At 42.3% G+C, this 19,286-nt stretch overlaps 3 protein-coding genes across 3 annotated transcripts; 2 read left to right on the forward strand and 1 right to left on the reverse strand.

The window, feature by feature from the left end:
• Positions 1 to 211: 211 nt before the first annotated feature.
• On the forward strand, positions 212 to 3,276 carry LOC149016895 (U-box domain-containing protein 30-like). The gene has a single exon (XM_089151161.1). It carries the CDS (start codon positions 988 to 990, stop codon positions 2,365 to 2,367), a length of 1,380 nt encoding a protein of 459 aa, XP_089007287.1. The 5' UTR covers positions 212 to 987; the 3' UTR covers positions 2,368 to 3,276.
• A 1,652-nt stretch (positions 3,277 to 4,928) lies between these two features.
• EMB2001 (P-loop containing nucleoside triphosphate hydrolases superfamily protein) lies at positions 4,929 to 12,683 on the reverse strand. Its single transcript, XM_089151164.1, has 4 exons — positions 11,876 to 12,683; positions 11,673 to 11,742; positions 6,164 to 6,326; positions 4,929 to 6,043 (listed from the first exon to the last, which is right to left on the reverse strand). Exons 1-4 carry the CDS (start codon positions 12,372 to 12,374, stop codon positions 5,834 to 5,836), a joined length of 942 nt encoding a protein of 313 aa, XP_089007290.1. The 5' UTR covers positions 12,375 to 12,683; the 3' UTR covers positions 4,929 to 5,833.
• Positions 12,611 to 18,962, forward strand: LOC149016897 (uncharacterized). Its single transcript, XM_089151162.1, has 3 exons — positions 12,611 to 13,483; positions 15,671 to 15,858; positions 17,840 to 18,962. Exons 1-3 carry the CDS (start codon positions 12,775 to 12,777, stop codon positions 18,527 to 18,529), a joined length of 1,587 nt encoding a protein of 528 aa, XP_089007288.1. The 5' UTR covers positions 12,611 to 12,774; the 3' UTR covers positions 18,530 to 18,962.
• The last annotated feature ends 324 nt before the right edge of the window (positions 18,963 to 19,286 follow it).

Here is a 19,286-nt window from a genome sequence, read left to right on the forward strand (position 1 = left end):
ATCATGGGAGTTGTATAAATAATTAAATATTTCTGGTATTTCAAATACGTTGATATCGTAAATACTAAATAGGAAAGTAGGAAACCGGGAGAGTACGGCAACAGCCGACAGGTGATATGACTGCACGTGTGGTTCGCGGGCCGAGGGAGTCAATAACCAGGTCCAGACGGACGTAGCTCTTTTGCCCCGGTAATCGTAATTTCTTCACACTTGCTCTCTCTCGTGGCCCGTGGGGTTTGCCCTTTTGTTTTCTTTTATCATTATTTTTTTCTTTCTTTTTCCCAAGCTGTCCTAAAAGAAGGGCAGAATGGGAGCGTTGCAGGGATAACTTTTCACAATTTCTCTCTTCTCTTCTCTTCCTCCTTCCCTCCGGTCTGCCCTCTTTCCGAATCTTCTGCTCTCTTACCATCCATTTACTCCCCTTGCTTCTTCCTTCTTTTTCCTCCGTAGGGAAGTTTAGGTTTTGATCTGCTTTATTTTCATTTTTGTATTTCGAGAAAAAGTTTGGGGTCTGAAGGAACCTGACTCGTCGCTTCCACTCCACGCTCTGTGATAATTTTTTTCCTTACCTGGGTAGGGGTTTGATGATTTCACCCTTTTTGAGCTTGAAGAGGAAGGGAACTTTGTTTTTAGGGAAGGCGATTATATGTTGATGATGTGTGTGATGATGGTGATGAGTCTTTTGACTGGAGAAAGAGATCCAGTAAAGCAAAAAGAGAAAGAAGAAAAGATGTCACCATTAGGGGCCGTTGTTGCTTGCGATTGTCAATGACAGAAAACTTTGGTTTCTATCCTTCTTTCCTTCTTCTTCTTTTCTCTCTTTTCACGCATCTCGTGAGCAGGGGATGCAATTTGCCTTGACCACGGGTTGTTGTCTTAGTGGTTACAGAAATTTTGAGGGTGAGTTCTAGGGTTTCTGTTCTTGTTTATATATTAACTATTACTTCTGCTTCTTTTTTTCCTTCCTTCTCTAAAAGTCCTGCAATAATGCCAATGCTACAACTTCCTGCTTGGATAAGGGATGGGGATGTGACGTTCGAGGTGGGTGGTGGTGTTCATGTTCTAGATCTGGACACCGCAGTCAAAGATGGGATTTTGGGTGGGGGAGGTGGGGTTTGTGGTGGTGGTGGTGGTGGTGGAGGAGGTGCTGGTGGTGGTGGTGAGAAATTGGATTTGAAGAAGATGATTGAAGAGCTGGATTTGTCCGACGTCCCCTCCGTTTTCATCTGCCCCATATCTCTTGAGCCTATGCAAGACCCTGTGACCCTTTGCACCGGTCAGACATATGAGAGATCCAACATTCTCAAATGGTTCTCACTGGGACACTTCACTTGTCCCACTACAATGCAAGAGCTTTGGGACGACTCTGTCACTCCCAACAAGACACTCCACCACCTTATTTATTGCTGGTTTTCTCAGAAGTACTTGCTTATGAAGAAGAAATCAGAGGATGTCCAGGGGCGGGCGTCGGAGCTCTTGGAAACGCTCAAGAAGGTGAAGGGCCAGGCCAGGGTTCAAGCCCTAAGGGAACTCCAACAGGTTGTTTCAGCCCATGCCTCCGCCAAGAAGACGGTGGTGGATGAAGGTGGTGTCAACCTGATCTCCTCTCTGCTTGGTCCTTTCACTTCCCACGCAGTTGGGTCTGAAGCCATTGGGATTCTGGTGAACTTAAACCTGGATTCCGAGTCGAAGACGAACCTGATGCAACCGGCGAAGATCTCCTTGATGGTGGACATGTTGAATGAGGGTTCCATTGATACCAAGGTAAATTGTACCAGGCTGATTGGGATGTTGATGGAAGACAAGGATTTCCGATCCGAAATCGTCTCCAGCTTGAGCCTCTTGGTTGGATTGCTGAGGCTGGTCAGGGACAAGAGATACCCGAATGGGATCTCAGCTGGGCTTAGCCTTCTCAGAACAATATGTTCGCATAAACAAGTCAGGCACTTGGCAGTGAATGTCGGGGCAGTTCCTCAATTGGTTGAACTATTACCGGCATTAAATCCTGATTGCCTGGAATCAGCTCTTTCCATCTTAGATGTTCTAGCCACTCTACCGGAGGGAAAGTTGGCCTTGAAGGATTGCCCATATACCATACCGAATTTGGTGAAGCTCTTGATGAGGGTCTCTGAGAGTTGTACCCAGTATGCATTGTCAGTCTTGTGGACAGTCTGCAAGCTAGCCCCGGAGGAGTGTGCTTCGCTTGCTGTGGAGGCTGGTCTGGCTGCGAAGCTTCTCCTGGTCATCCAAAGTGGTTGCAATCCTGCCCTTAAACAACGTTCAGCAGAGCTCTTGAAGCTGTGCAGTCTAAATTACACAGCCACCATCTTCATTTCCAAGTGCAAACTTACGAGGACAATACATTAAGGGTAACATGCTATTGGGTTACATGCATTTGCTGGCCTCTGCTTATGGGCAGTTAAGAAGGCGAAGAACTTGTCTCATTCGAGAGAAATGAGAGCCCAGAAAGGAAACGAGACAATCTGTACTTGGCAGTGATCGATGATCAAGGAGGGGGCCTTCCGAGCCTGAGGTACTTCACTTTGGCTTTGCTCCCTGTGTATAGTAAAGATCCTGTAAATTTTAATTCTCCAAAGTTGATTTCACATATGTGAAGAGACATCATAATGCGGTTTTCAGGCCCAACTTGCTTGCTATATGGGATTATAACCCACCGCCCAATCGCACTAGCTGGCTGGTTGCTTCCACGCAAGTTTAAATAATAAGCCCCAGCAATTCCTGTTCTAGATTGGGCCATTTTTGATCTTCCGGAGTCTAAAGAGTTTGTGGTTTGAAAAATCTTCCCCTTGTTATGTAGTTGAGAAGGGGTTGAATGGACATGGAAATAGGGGATGGGAGTGGGGAGAGGTTTTGGATGGAGCGAGATATCAGTTGTGGCTGAGGAAAGTGGTGCCTGCGTTCTAAGTCTCTTATCATTTTAACCCCTTAATTTTTTCCCCCTCATTTCTGTTTTTGAGTTTCAGGGGAGTCCCTGTTTCTCTGGGATTCCATCAGCCATAGGGAATGCATGGTTCGCTCCCCACATTGTAGAGATCTTTGGAGCTTTGGCTCTCAGAATATGGATTCCAAGTGTACAATGAAATTTTCCTCATTCCTTTCTTACATTTTGCTTGAAAAAATGAAAGATCTTTTCAGCCTGAATGAATTTGGTATTAAGATTTTCGCTCATCATACGAATTTGCGATGTTGCTCTATTCATCCAAATGAAAATTTGCATTGCTTTTGTTAACAATTCGTTCCGTTCTGTTTTGATTCGCAAGGGGTGAGGGAGGGGGATTGACCCGAAGATTGGGGTGTGAAGCATGTCGAAAAGGTGAGTTGCAGGGTGGTGTGGGGATGTAGGTGCAGGAGGCTGAGGTGTTCCCATTATGGGGATATGAACAATGAGAAAAGAAGGAGGGGGGCCACGGTTTTAAAATGGATTTTAGCCATTTCCAAGAAAGGATCTTGGTCAACAAGAACTCGCGTCATCTTTCCTCAATCTTATTTGAATGAGATACTGCAGTAAAGAGTGTGAAATTGAAAGAAAGCTGAGCAGACTTTCACAGAACATGAGGAGCTTTGGAATTGTAATGATCGAATCTTGACTTCCTCACCTTCCGGGCAGATACTCTTGTTCAGGGAGGCGGAACTGGCTGTTGTGTTATAGGTTTTGGTTAATGAGCGCGTCATGAACCACTCGCATACACATTCATATGGGCGACGAACTTAATGCGCAGTTCGTTAGCTCGTGAGTATTGGATGACCATTTAATACTGAAGTAAGGCTTTCTTCATTAAAAGAAAATAACTGAAGACGCGCTTTTGCAGGGTTGATTAAGGAAGGCTCTTCTCTCTTTGATTTTGCATTCCTTTCATAGCGTTACTGTTTAAATTGATGACCTTTTTTTTTTTTTGGGTGAATGAGCTGAATTCATTTAAAAAAAAGGCCCTGGGATACAAAGTACCAATTACATTAGAATGCAAAAGCCAAAGAACAAAAGGTGGGGGAGAGAGAAAAAGAAGAAGTCTGAGAAACAGCAGCATAAGAAGCTAATCTATCAGCTACAGAGTTGCCTTCTCTATGAGTATGATTTACAATTAAAACATCAAACAGAGAGGAAAGATTGAAGATATCATGTATGTAATGACTGATCTTCCAAGGTGGAGTCTCTAACGTTGTTAATCAGACTAACAACAGTTTTATTGTCACTTTCAATAATTACTTTCCTAAAATTATGGGAGATAGCTAGTTTCAGTCCTTCTCGAATTGCAAAAGCTTCCATTTGAAGAATTGCTTGTGAGTTTAAATTGATGACCCTAGAACTAGAATACCCCAAATATTGAGTGAACATGTTGCATATTGTTGCATAATTGCCAATTTTCGAATATCAATCTAGGACTAGTCAACTTGTCGGTCATTCTCCATCAATCTTATCCTTGGGAATTGGGAAGGATCAATATGGGTAGGGTAGCGCATGAGTGAATTCAGAGTGCTTCTCAAGGAAAGGAAAGGGAAGGAAAGGAAAAGCTACCCTCGTGGATGATGAGTAGTATTGCGCTGGAGCCGTCCCTATTGCCATCATCGTTACCGCCGTCAACATCCTACTCCTCCGTGTGTCTCTCATGGCTTGTGTTAAGGGAAGGAGGGGACCGGAAGCTGAAGCTGAAGCTGGTTGATACTCACTCCTCGCCCACTCATACGTCCAAAGTAGCCATGCCGGTTAGAGTCTTGCAGTTGGAACTTGGAAGACAGTTGTTGAATTCACGGCAACGGCTCTATCACCTATCAGATTATAGCTTCGGCAATGCGACCAAGACTGAAGCCGCGGCGAAGCTAACGAAGTTTACAAATAAAGAGAAAACCACTACATCTACACGAAGATTTCAAAAATAAAATACGATTCTCAGGCTCGGCTCTCACCTATTAAGTTCGGAATGCCTGTGCTACGACACATCTCCTTAAAACCATGTTTTCAATAAAAGGAAAAATCTGGAGACTTTACTCAACGAAGGGCAACTGGGGTATAGCCTTTTAGGGCCGTAAGGTAGGTTATTTCGCTGCTATGGTTTCTCCCATGCTGTACTTGGCTCAGTCGCACAGAGAATCTTGGAAGTCGGACAACACTTGCTCCTTCCCTCCCTTTTTGACGTTTGAAATTCCATGCATCCCACTTTAAATCGAATCATAACTTTTCTTGTTCCCCTATATTTAATGCACTTGCACTTCTTGTAACGTCACCCACCAGAGGCAGAAAGAAAGAAATGCTATTCCTTGCATACTGTTTTGAGCAGGACCGTATGCAGGCAACCCTCCCATGGTCTCATCACTAGATTTGTTATTCCAACCACTCGATACTGGAACTCAATCAAGATAAAAAGTAAACAAATCTGTTAGTTATGGTTGTGCAGAAGTACTTCACAGGGGAATTCTGATTAGCCGGATAATTTTTAGTGTAGATAGTGACTTAAGTCTGCTGTTTAAATGGTACATCAACGCAGCTTAGGGTTTGAGATCATAACCAATGAAACTTCTAAGCATGCTATGTCATATGGATGCAAATAAGATTGTGGAGCTGTTACCAGTTACCACTAACATTTTGGAGGCTGGCCTTGCTAAATCTTCTCCATGATTCTGCATAACCTTTGTTTCCATCAGAGATCTGACTGGCCTCTTTCTACACAACTCAGCCTACTGAAAGGTGTCGGCCTTGGCTCCTTCTACTCTCAACTTCATAACTTCTTTTGTTCCTTTTTACACCCCACCTGATAAAATGCTAAGAGTTCTGATTAATCCTGCATTTTAATATACATTTACAGGCAACAAACACCCCTTAAGCATCCCAGTAGTTCCTCAGTTGTGACATATGGAGAAGAAGATCATCCCTCCCCAGGCCAGTGACACTGCTTGTCATGATCCATGGTGGCGGTTCCGGATAAAGTTTTAAGATAAGCTCCTGGAAATCTTTGATGTTCTCATCAGGCCGATTTCCTTTCCCCCCCTTCATTTTATCACACTTGGTGAACACAAAGGTCAGTGGTATCTGAAATGTCACAATGACACAAACATCAGGATAAAGAACTTTGGCTACATCCCCATTGCAGCCAGAATACTAGATAGAAAACTACCAGAGAACCAAATAGGAAATGGGAGAGAACGGTACATTGTTGCGGCCAAGCCAATTAGCACAGTCTAGGTCAATCTTCCGACTTGGTATACTAGCATCTATGAGAAGTAAGACAGCAACCAGAGTTTCTCTGTTCAAAAAGTACCCCTTTGTGAATGAGGACCAATCCATTCGTGCAGATTCAGGAGCATTAGCAAACCTGCAAGCAAAAAAGTGAGATTGCATGGAGAAGCCAAATACCAAAGCATTGAATACTCTCATATAACATGCTTCTGAATTAAAAGACATGTTTTCCACTTTATACCCCTTCATTATTGTCAGCCTGTCAGGCCAGCACCCCCCCCCAAAAAAAAAAAAAAAAAATCCAACAATCAAAAAAGGAGGAAGAAAATAAGTAACAAAACACAAGAAATTCACCCAACTTCACTCTCCCAGCTTGCCTTTGCTGATGACCTTATGCATTTCTCCCTTCACCTAGAGTCTTCTATGTCCAATTAAAGGTAGTTTGAGCATCTGACAAGACCACCCCGCGTCTTCCTCTGGGGTTTCAGAAGTGGTTCAGTCACATCTAAAGAATTTTGTCTCTTGGGCTGCTATCAATTCCCTCTAAATTTACCACTCATCACCATACCCCCATGCTTGACCTCATGCAAAAGAGACTCAAGCTCTGGAAGGTTAAGCTAATATCCTATGCAAGCCATCTTGAGTTGATCAGATCAGTCCTCCACTCCTCATATTTATTGGTCTGACATCTTTGGTATTCCCCAAGCAGTAATTGTGAAGTTTGAAGCACTTAATGCTCATTTCTTTGAAAAATATCAGATTGCTCAAGATTCCTTCATCCCATCTTTTGATCCTTTTTTGTCTCCCTAAAATTGAGGGAAGACGGGCCTTAGGTGCATTTAAAGACATCAACTCAGCTAGTATCTTCAAGATCATTTGGAAGTAGCAGACACAAAGAAAAGTATTTGGATTGACTGGGTCTACTCAAAACATCTCAGAGGCTTCTTGTGTCAATAGCAAGATTCAGAAGCTTACTATCCTTGCGTATGGTATTATCTGGTTGATAACAGTGCTTGTATTAGGCTTTGGCTGGAGTACCAGCATCCTTTTGGAAAACTCCATTTGGTGGCAACAGAGCCATCTATGTTTTGGGATCAGACAGATTAGCACATGGTCTCTAACATTATTTTGGATGCCTCTCTTTTGTATCTATTCAGCTTAAACACAGCCTGGAATCTTCTTAGAACTCATGGTTAGGTCATTCTTTGGCAGTTCGGTTCAATTGGTTTGGTTAGAATCCTGTATACCATCCCCACAGCTTCACTGTGTGTCAGGCCATTACCTACTGGCTTGCAATCCTTATTCAGAAATCGGTTTCTGACCCTCCATTTCATAATCTTTGTTGGAATGATTAAAAAGATATTGATCACCTCTTCACAAGTTTCCTTTCTCCTCACAGATTTGGTCTTGGCTTCTTGCTCAATGCTAACCCTGTAGAAGACAGATTCTGCCTTCTCAGTGTGAACGGATTTGAGTGGATAAGGACTTTTGGACACAGATGGAGTTCCAACTATCAATAACTTCACCAGACCTGAGACTCCTTTTTATATTAAAAGCATATTTTTTGTAGCCCCAGATACAAATGCTGATTCTCCCAAACATAGGCTAATTGTCCATCTCTTGGAATTCCCCTGTTCTTCCTAGTATGCATGTGATCATGTATTTCTTTTTATTTTTTTGGGTCTTGTTCCATATATATACTGGGGGGACCTAGTTATCTTCTTCTAACGAAATCTAAAAAATTCAATAAAATTTCACCGGACTTGCGAGATAAACTAGAAAACCACATGCACATCTGATTCTCCATGGTCAATATAGCATGGTATGAGTGGAAGCACTACTTATACAATGTCCTAAATATGATATACAATGTCCTTGCTTCATACTAACTTGGAAGCACTATCATTTTATATAAGAACTATATACAGTAAATATCCTCCTCCATATAAATTTTATAAAGTTTCTATCAAAAGAGAAAACCTTGCATTAGACTCTAGAGGCATTCGAGTTTCCAACAGATCAAGCATTAGAGTGATCAGTTCAGCATCCAAGTCCAATATAAGGGACTTCCATTCAAGGTCTGACTCTGGCAAAACACCAATTCTATCCTAAGTAATCTGACATGCACGGCGCATGCATTTCAACTCCCTTATTAGTTTTGTGTCTCCACTCTTTTTGATTCTTTATTTTTTCCTTCCTTTTTTATCATTCTGCTTGGTTTTTGAAGTCAGGGGCCACTAGACAGTTTGACATGTTTGTATATGATCATTAGTTTAGTTTTACATACATGATACATCTAATCCTCAGGGTTTAGAATTAGTTCCCAAAATTGCAGTTTACCTTGGAGAGGAATGTAATGTGGATTTCAAGAAAAGGTCGAAATACAACTTCAGGGTTTGCATCTCGATAGCGTCAAGTGATCGCCGGTGCTATTAATGAGGCCATTCAGTAACATGACCATTTTTTTTAAATGAGCAGACAAATACAACAATTATAACATCAGCATTTAAAGCACTCTATCGACCACACAGAATGCTACTGGATCTCTCCACTTCCACCATTCTCCCATAATCTTCCAGGAAACATCATCCTCCACATCGTCTTCTTTATCTATTATGATATAGATCACCTTCTTTTTTTGGCCCTTTTTTTTTGGGGGGGGGTGTTTTGAATCATCATGAGTCTTTTTTTTTTTAATCGTCAATGTTGGCCATCTCCTTTGCTGTTATGGTGTGGCTAAAGTTGCAACACTATATACTTTGCCTTTGAGCTATTTTAAGACCCTTTAATTCCAAGGAAGATCTCAACATCTACAACTTGGCATTAATCCCTTTCTTCATCTTGTCCACCAACACAACTCATCAAAGAAAAGCGTACACCAAGGGATCCTACCTTTTTTTTGGGTGAATAAATAATATATTAAAGACAACAAGAGGATACAAAAAGAGGAGAGATGTGGCGAGAGGGGGGGGGGAACCGATCAAGAAGAGGATCGGAAGGTAGCGGAGAGCCCCTAAGATCTAACAATAAGCCTAGTCCTTGGGGAATCTGCCACTGGGGGAATCCTACCTTGTATGTCTTGAAGTAAAATATCTATTAAAGTGCAAATAAGTGAGGACTTAGTAAGGGGGAGAGAGGGCGGCCTTGTCGGATGCCAACTCGAGATTAGAAAAACCCTGCCACGGAGCCACTTGGTAATCATAGAGAAGAAAGGAGAAGCGATGCAAACTGCAAACCAATGGACAAAGTAGGGATGGAAGCCCATTTTAGCGAGGACATAATAGATAAAGTCCCAATGTAGAGAATCGAAGGCTTGATGAATATCAATTTTCATAAAAGCAACTGCCAAACGAGATCGACGGTCAAAATTCCAAATGATTTCCTCACAATGAAGAATGTTGTACTTTTGCCAAGAAATGAAGGCAGAGTGGTTCATATTGACAAGGGACGGGATGACAATCTTGAGGTGGATGGCCAGAATTTCAGCAATGAGCTTGTAAAGAAGGTTAAGGGAGATCGGGTGGAAGTCTAAAAGAGTGGTGGCTCCACGCTTTTGGCATAAGAACAGTGGAAGGTTTGATTGACAAAGGAGAGTTGATGAGGGGTTGAGGAAGAAGCTGCGAATAGCCATCCTCATCGATTGTGATCTCCTTGTTTCCCCCAACTAAATCCTTTGTTGGAATGGTTCTAAAGATATTGATCACTTTTACTTGCCCCTTCTGCCGCCGCATTTGGATGAAGGTCATCTCCTCCATATGGTCTCACTCTAAACACTCCTTTGGCTTTGCATGGGATTAATAATGGTTCTTGAGGACCTTTGGCTCTTTTATTTGTGCCCTGGCAGGCAAGCTAGTGTTTAGCATAACTAGCTCTCAAGTTTGGTGGGAATCTAATCTCAAGAAATGGACCTCAACTCTAGATCTTCGAACTTAATTTGAAAAGCCATCTACTTTGATGTTTCCTCTAGGCTCCAGCTTTTTCCCCACCCCGCAGTTCTATGAGGAACATGCTCATTGTTGTTACCAAGGGTCTAGGCTCTTCTTTGCAGCCCTTAGTAGGCTATAGGCTGCCTCCCCCCCCCCCCTCCGTTCTCCAACTTTGTACATTATTTTCCCTTTGAGTTTTAGTAATAAGTTTAATGAAAAAGTGAGGACTTAAGGATGACACTTGATGGAGCCAAGTGTATTTAGAAGTCATCACTATGAGACCCCTTAGATCTTATGCAAGTCAGTAGTCACAATCCCATCATAAACATCTTTAATCATGTTCCACATATTTACATGGCACCCTTCTATTCTCTAGTAACTGCAAGATTAACTCTCTAGGAACTTCATAGGCTCATTTTAGGTCAATAAAGACCTTGAAGATCTTCTTGTCTCTCTATACCTTGGCATCTCGTTAAGTAAGAACATGAAGCTTAACTTGCACTGGTTAGTAGGATTCATTTAGCCAACTTGTGGGTCAACTAAAGTCAGATTACCCCAATACGTTAGCTGTTTGTATCCAATACAAGTATAAAGAGAAATTTCTAGATGTTTTCGAGGCTGATATACATGGTTAAGAATCTGTACCAATAAGGAATTGTAAACTGTCATAGCTAAACATTAATAGTTGTTTTTGGTTTCCCAAGTTGGAGTAGGCATTATAATCGTCTGTCGAGCAGTCCTTTGATAATCCTAAAGCATAAAGCTGCACACACCATTTTATGCAGTACAAGTTTTGGTTTCCTCAATTCTGTGATATGTGAACGCTCAAGTTTCAATCCTATTTCTAGGGTTTTGAAGTTGCTGACTTGCATTAACTTCAAAGAGTAAAGGACAGTGTTAAGGAAATAGTACATCTGAATCACATGTCAACTGAAGGTGACAGCTAGAAAAGCCTAAGGCCTCAGCTGTTTGCCACAAGGTCTTGAAATCAAATCCCAACAGCCCCACCCTCTCCACCCCCACATCACCCTCCTTGACCCCCTAAAAAGGGAACTGCCCATCAACCATTTGGAAGGACTTGTTGATTGTAACAATTCATGGTTAAGTTTCAAAATCCAGAACTGCATCATCAAGATAGATTCGTAAGGAACACAACACCTACACAGATCTGGCTGAGCTACATTAATTTCAAAGTAGCCACTCATTGAAAATTTGGAGTTTAGGAACTTATATTCATCATATTCAGGACAAATGGATTGGCTACATGGATCCTAGCCTTCCAACCAGCTTTATTTGAGGCCATACTAGATACAAATGCACATATAAGGCATAATAATCATCAATAAACACCGTAGGTACTTGAGAATGGCTTCATTATTTGGTTAGAGACTAAGTAATGAATGCACGGATGCAACCCACAAGCTTCACAACGGGAAGTTTCACCCGCATTAAACAACACCGAGTTTGAGAACACCATACGAGATAACTCATCCAGCTCAATTTAATGAGAATAAATTAATGGCATGCTGATACTCAGGCAAGGCGATAAGACTTACCCGTAACCAGGTAAATCCACAATATACCAACTCCGGTTGATTAGGAAATGATTAATAAGTTGAGTCTTCCCTGCAAAATTTACAAACAGATGCTAAAAACTCAATGAAATCAGGCAAAAAGAAACAAACCACTAATCAACTTAAACTAGTACTGAACGAAAGAAAGAGTAAGAACAAGAAGCAGAATTCTTAGGCAACCACACCCGGTTTCTTAGAGGTAAGGGCGACTTCTTTCTTACGAACAAGAGCGTTAATGAGCGAAGATTTCCCAACATTGGATCGACCAAGAATTGCAAACTCGGGACGATCGTCTTTGGGACAATCCTTAGGCCTACTGCTGCTCTTCACAAATTCCACCTGCTTAATTTGGGAGTGGCCGGCGTAGGGCCCCAAGACAATGTTGGAACCAGGAAGAATCATGTCTTCTCTTACATCTTCCGGTAGGACACCAGGAGGAACAAAGAGTGTTTTCTTGACGAACTCAACGGTTTCCGATACCTCTACTTTGGCGCACTTCGGTGCGGCGGCGACATGAACACTGGGGTCTTTCTTGATTGAATTCGAAAAAGGTCTCCAAGGAGAGATGTTAAAGAAATATGGTGGGTTTCGATTAAAAGTCAGAGAGGAAGTGGCGGGAGAAGATGATGAGAAGAAACACGCGGTTGTTTGGACACCAACTAGGCGAATCCGCAGTGCCAGCATTTCGTGAACTGTCGGAGACTTTAGAAGCCTCGCCTCGTCGATGGACTCTGGGTTTTAGCACTTTCGGGTGGATTGAAAACTTAGAAAGCTGAGAACCCCTCGAAGCGTTTGCTATCGTCGCCCGCCGACATCATAGCAACAATTACCATCGGATTAGAATCTATCTCCCATCTCTACAGTGTCTTGGAACTCTTTATTAATAAATAGATGGATGGAGATTATGATTGATCAAAAACGATCACCCTAAGCTGCGGAAGAGGGGTATTTCGGTAACTTCGGACTGTAATGAAACTGAACTGACAAACTGTAAACGTCCATCATCATCCCAATAAGCAGCTTTTATTCGTCTCCCGCGATCTCTCTTGCTGGTCGGAGGCAGAGCAGAATATTCGATATCGAAATGTCTTGGTTGGCAAGGTCTTTCGTGAACTCATTGAAAGTAGATGAAGAAAGCGACGATGGCAAAGACGGCGTGGAAGGTAGGAAAATAGAATCACCGAGGAATGCAAAACAGAAAGCAGGAGGAGAAGAAGGAGAAGAAAGGGAAGAAGATGACGACCAGCGACACCATCTTTCACAAGTCGATAATCAGGGAAGAGGCGTCAAAGATGACATCTCGGAGCTTACGAAAACCCTAACTCGCCAGCTATGGGGCGTGGCGTCGTTCCTCGCTCCCCCGCCTTCGTCGGATTCCTCACCACGTTCTCCTGCATCTCGGTCCCCTCAAGTGTCCTCCGCCGACGCCACGATCTCTGAATGGAATCGCTGGGGATCGTCCGATCAGTCCATTTCGGCTGTAGTTTCCGATGCGGAGAATCCAGATGCCACCGGGATTGCGGGAATACGCAGCGATTTTGCTGAAATCGGGGGAAAGTTCAGGACCGGAATCACTAAATTGTCCGGTAATAAAACAGTTTCTGAGATTTCGAAGATCGCTTCAACCTTCCTCCCTCAGTTTGGATCGGAGGAGGAACCCGGATCAAATGAGGAGCATTTGTCAAGTGGTGCTGTTGGTGTTACCGACGAGGTGTTGACTTTCGCCAGGAATATCGCCATGCATCCGGAGACGTGGTTGGATTTCCCTCTAGCTGACGATGAGGATGCAGATGGTAAGGTCTCTCCAAAATTACTTTCAATGTCAGTGTCGTAACCCTTCTTTTGGTTTAATTTTTCGTTTCTTCTCGTACGGAAAGTCGATTGCGCCTTCTTATTTACATGAAAATAAGTTTGACCTCGAAAGTGAGTCGATCCTTGTGCCACTTCATTGTGCCACATAATAAGTTTTATTTCTCTTCAGAGTTCTCTATGGACATCTTTGATGATTTTACCAGTATGAAGCTAAGAATTTCCCCACCCCGGATGAGAAAAAAGCAGTTTTGTGGGATTATTTGTGATAGCTGGGGTAAGGGTGTGTAGGAAAATCACCCCCTCCCAACTCCCGGACTCTGCTTATGTGGAGCCTTCCACACCAGGTTCCCCCTTTTCATTTGTTATTTCTATCTTGACCAGAAAAAATCTGTGGTTTTCATTATACGTGAGTCTGAACGATTATGTCATTCCACATTTTACTATAACGAATGCTGAGGACTGAAAGTTGGCGGGAGGCTATATTTTTTGGGGGAGTTTCGGAACCCTTGCACTGCCATTACCCGTCTCCAGTGAGGCATCTGGGGCAAACAGGACAAATGCATTCTATTGGTCACCTTTTCTCAATTATGTATATGGTGGAAAGATTGATTGCCAATTGCTTTGAATCCTCTGAAACTGTATTCGCGTCTTGATGCTTATGGGAAGTCGAGAGGCATCAGTTTGATCCTTAATTCCTTATTCTGGCTTAGTTCTACTCTGTGTGGAACTTTGTCTTTTATCCATGGATTCAGGATAGCAGCCTCCTCTTTTTGGTGCATAAGCTTGGATGATTTTTTGTAACTGCATGGCTTTAAGTCAATGTATTCACCACCATTAATTGATAGATTTGATCATATTGTCATTTCTAGACATTTGATAACATTTCTGGATTGCTGCTGCGTTCTCAGTCGCCTCTGTTGTTTGTGCCACCGGTGCAGTTGTTGTTGCCTTCCCCACCATTCTTGAACCTAATGCCTCCTCTTCCCTTGCTTCTCCCCTGCCTAACCCAGACCTTGTTGTTCCTACTGTAAACCCCTTAACTCATGCTGCTCTCTCTTCCCTCATCTCCCACTCGCTCCCATCTCTCTTCTCCCCTTGGACCCCTCTCGGGCCTTCCCCCCTGCCCAACCCTTTCCCTACCCTCTCAACCCAGCGCAGCTGTCCTCCCATTCCTTTTGCTCCATCACCCCTTGGTCCATCATCCTAGACTAGGCCACCTTCTCCTTCACTTTGACCCAAGCCATCAAGCCCATAACTTCCCCCTAGCGTCGCCTTCCCATTCACCTCCTGCTTGGCCAGCCATGAATTTCGCTCCCTTTCAGCCCAACCCATCCCATTCACCTATTTCTCTGCCTAGCCCAATCCGTTCCTTGCCATCTTACTCCACCAACCTCTCCTCCCTATTGGCCCACCCTATTCTAACCTATCCCCCTCTACCCAAGTCCCTGTCCTTCTCTCCCCGGCCCATCCTTTGATCCCCCTCCTCAGCCACCCAATATTGGCCAAACCCATCCTTTCCTCTCGCCCCTATCCCTTTTGAAGGTCGAAGGTGGTAGTGTCTATGATATTCCTTGCTATTCCGACTCCAAAACCCCTCTCCTCTGCTTTGGGGTCACTGGAGTGGCAGCTGATCCACTAAAGGGTGTTGTTGGGGTCAATTCCTCTAGGAACAAAAAGAAGAATAGGAAAATTTAATTCTGTCTTTGCTCATGCCTTGGTCTTTGGCCTCGTCCTTGAGTGCTTAGTTCCTTTGTTTTGTTTGCTTTTGCTTTGGACCTAGTTGGCCGTGGTTGGGCTTCGCCCTATGCTTGAATTTTCTTCTCCTCTGTCCCCCCCTTCTTTTCTCTTCTTTTGGTTAATGAATTTTTTATTCATCCAGGAAAATAAAAGACTGGATTTTATTTGAATCCCTTGTTTGACTTTCTCCCTTTCAACAGATATCCATTTTCTGAGTCCTACACCTCTCTCCATTGTTATGCAAATAGAATTCATGCCAGTGAGATGATATAACGTGACATTATGGAGAGTACGTTTGGTGTAAATTTGGATGTAAATTGTCTGATCTGGTTAATTTTGCATGTTTTGATAAATGTGGCTGTTATTAGTGACTGTTCTACATGGTTCCTGTAGACATTGTGTAACTTATTTTATCATTTCCTTTTTTCCAGATTATGATATGTCGGATGCACAACAGGAGCACGCTTTGGCAGTTGAGCGTCTTGTTCCTAGATTAGCAGCTCTAAGGATTGAACTCTGCCCTGGCTATATGAGTGAGGGATGCTTTTGGAAGATTTATTTTGTTCTTCTGCATTCCAGACTCAGTAAACATGATGCTGAACTTTTGTCATCACCACAGGTAATAGGGTAACAGTTAGCTTATTATCATTAGGCTTATTATACAGTCTTTTAATAAGGTTATTCCTCATAAACAGATTACTGGAGTTGCTAACCATATCATTAATGTTAATACCTATTCTCTTTATGAGTTTTCCATTTTTCTAGGAAGATTTTAATATATTTTAGTGGAATGGTGCAGTCTTTTTAGATAGGCTACCTTCAGATGCACTTAAAAGTTATGTTGGTGCAATTAGTGCTCCAGAAGAGCAAGATTTGTAAGAGTATATTATTTGTCCTAAGAGCAAGATTCTCAAAGTAAATTATACATCCTTCTTCCAACTCATATGATTTCATATTCTATTTTCTAGTACTTTCAGATTGGCTAGTGGTTCTCCTTAGCAAATGGCTGTTATGTGGTGACTGTTCTCTTGTGGGTAGTGAACCTTACTTTCTAATTTTAGTTGATTCTTCTAGGAGGTGCTCTCGACATATTGATTTAAGAATTTGTTGCACCACTGGTAAGGTAAAAGAAACATGCAGGTGATCATGTAATAATGGTATTCAGTTTCTGAACTTCTTTTACTACCATTCCAAGACCCCCCCCCCCCCCGGTGGACCCCTGATGCAGGTAAAAGAGCTCCCTGTTGCATGAGGCTCCAACTCCAACCCCTTAATCAGCTTTATCCTCTCCTTCACATGACAGGCTGTTTCCAAGCTTGAAGCTGCAACCAACAGGTTGCAGTGGTGCAAACTAACTAGTGTAACTCTCCCTAATGTAGACAACAACCTAAACAGACTTTCTTTTAGTATTAAAAAAAGAGGCTTTTTTTGACTTTTGATCCCATCTGTTTTCATTTTAACTTTTAATGGCCTAAATCATAGGTAGAGGCTTGTTATATGGGATTTGTTAGTTACTCTTTATTATTATTATTATTATTATTATTATTATTATGTGTTTTAGTTAGGTTACAGTTTGATTATCATTCTGTAAATCTAGCCATGTTTTGAGCCAGTTTTTTAGTTTAGTTACCTTTCTAGTTGATGAGGAGGCTTTGCCTTTCTTTTTAGTGTTTGAGTCTATTTTAGAATCTTCTATATAAGTTTGTAAAGGGGAACAACATTCTGTGCAAATTTGATTATGTATTTGCTGCTTTTCTTGTCCACTGGTGAAAAACCTTGTGTGTGATCAAGGCTGGTTGGCATTTGATCCATCTGAATCGCATTGCATTGTTAAGTGTTGGTTTTACTCTTGTTGCATCTGCTCCATTATCCAAGTAGATGTTCTGATCAGAAATTTACATAAAAGTCCCCCCCCCCCCTCAGTGGCCTCGGTTTTTTATGTTGCAGCAGTTATGTTTGAGGGAATCTGCCCTTCATGTCCAATTTTTGAAGAGTGGTTCATCATCTTAAAAGAGACTATTGACCTTAGTTTGACCTAGATCAACCTCCAACTGTGCCCTTTTCTCAGATCTTTTACGATCTAATTTAATTGCTAATTGAATCGCTGTTTCTATTAATTTATTTTTCTGATTGTTAGATCATCTGACCATGACTGATTGGCCTCTACATTCCTGCTATTTGATTTTCAATTTGATCTGTAAAATTGCCTATATTACCACAATTGGGTTCATGGTTGTCAAAGCGTCCGCCTACGCACCTAGGCCTGATTTTTGGGTCAAGGCGATCTGGTGTCGCCTTGCTTGGTGTTGCTGTGGTTTTTATTGCTTTCTATCACCTCACCTCACCTTGCCGCCTTGACAACCATGAGTGAGTTTGAATTAATTTTTTTGGTAATAAAATCATGTGCGGAGTTACTTTTGGATTTCAGCAATATGGTTCCAGCAGTTATTTTGCTGCTTAATGCATACTTAAGTAGATTTTAACCGCACACTTTCTGATGAGGATATGCGGTACTTTCTAGACATTGTGCTATGCTGGGCTTAGGTGTTTATTGTCTGGAAGTTCCTTGTTGATGATTTAAATTGTCTTTGCCAACACAGATTGTAGAAGCCAGAGCTATGTGGATGCAGGAATTGCAGAACCGGACAAAGCCGGAACCAAACTGGTCTGGAAGAAGTGCGTCTTATGGAAGAGATGCCACTAATTCGCACGAAGGCAGTGAATCTGATTCACCTAATACTTTCTCTGAAAATCAGTCGGTCAAAACATTTGCTTTTGAACATGTGGTTGTGCCAGCGACAGAGTCCCTGAATGAGAAGCACCCTTCCATAAGCACTGAGATGCAGTTCACTGATAATTCCGTTGATGAAGTGCCCATGATCCAAAGTAAGAGTTTTAAGGGTTTAGTGGTTACTACTCCTAAGATATTGGATCAGAAGTTCGAAGAGGATGGAGACGAATGGTTGGAGGAAGAGAATTCAGAATTGGGTGGCTTTAGTGGAACCACCTTTCCTCTGGGGCATGAGGAGGATGTATCATTCAGTGATCTTGAGGAGGATGATTGTGTACCCACAGGCTCAGAAACTATCTCAGGTATTCCCAAGTCAGCAGCGAAAGATTCGCAAGGTTGGGTCCAGCTTAGCAGAAGCCCTCCTGAATCATCAAAGGAAACCCAATCCCTTACCAAGGAGTTTGGATCAGAGCAGTTAAGTGCTAATAATTGTCCGGAAATCAAGGACTCCAGAGATTCTAGTGACTGGCTCAATGTTGATAAGGTTGATGTAGTGTAAGAGGCGAAACTCCTGGGATGATGGCGTTAAGGTTTGATTATTCTTTTTTTCTTTCTTTTTCCCTCACTGCATCCACGTTTGAGTGGTACCCATAATCTGGTGTTAGCTTTATATTTGTACATAAAGTTCTATTCCTTAGCTGCTGCCCTTTTAGAAGAATCCTCTTGCCTAATTTGTTGTTAAATGACTAAATGTTAAGAGAAACAAGAAACGTGAAACTGCCAATTCACCATGGTGTTGATGTCGCCAGTGTTTATCTTAATGGAAATTGTTGGACTTCTGAAGCAATTTTGTCTCGTCGGCTGTGGTAGACTGGTAGGGGGAGTTTTATAATTCTGCCCTATCCACATTTGATTCATCATGGCATGTGATTCTGCTCATTCATCTATGCTTAATCAGCCACAACAGGTATCAAGTTTATTCAAATTTATTTTGCTCTTTTTGGAGGAATGAGAACACGTGCACCACGATTACATCCTCAAGGGATCTTTTATATAATTAATGCAGCCGAATGGATGCAAACCCAAGACCTCCCCATGGAAGGTTGAGTCTTTAACCGTTTTACTAACTCATCATTGGCAACACTTGCTTTTCACCTCCGGAGACGAAATAGTCATAAACATCCAAGATCCAAATGCATACTTCTGCCCGGAGTAGTTGATTTGGTACAAACCCCGTTATCCCCATCGATAAATTATCTCAACAAAATGTTCAATTACATATGCCCAAAAAGTGGGAAGTGCCAATTTTAATTTTA

This window comes from Hakea prostrata, chromosome 4 (genome assembly GCF_041222555.1).
Source record: "Hakea prostrata isolate BN-2017 chromosome 4, UWA_Hpros_2, whole genome shotgun sequence".
Classification (NCBI taxonomy): domain Eukaryota; kingdom Viridiplantae; phylum Streptophyta; class Magnoliopsida; order Proteales; family Proteaceae; genus Hakea; species Hakea prostrata.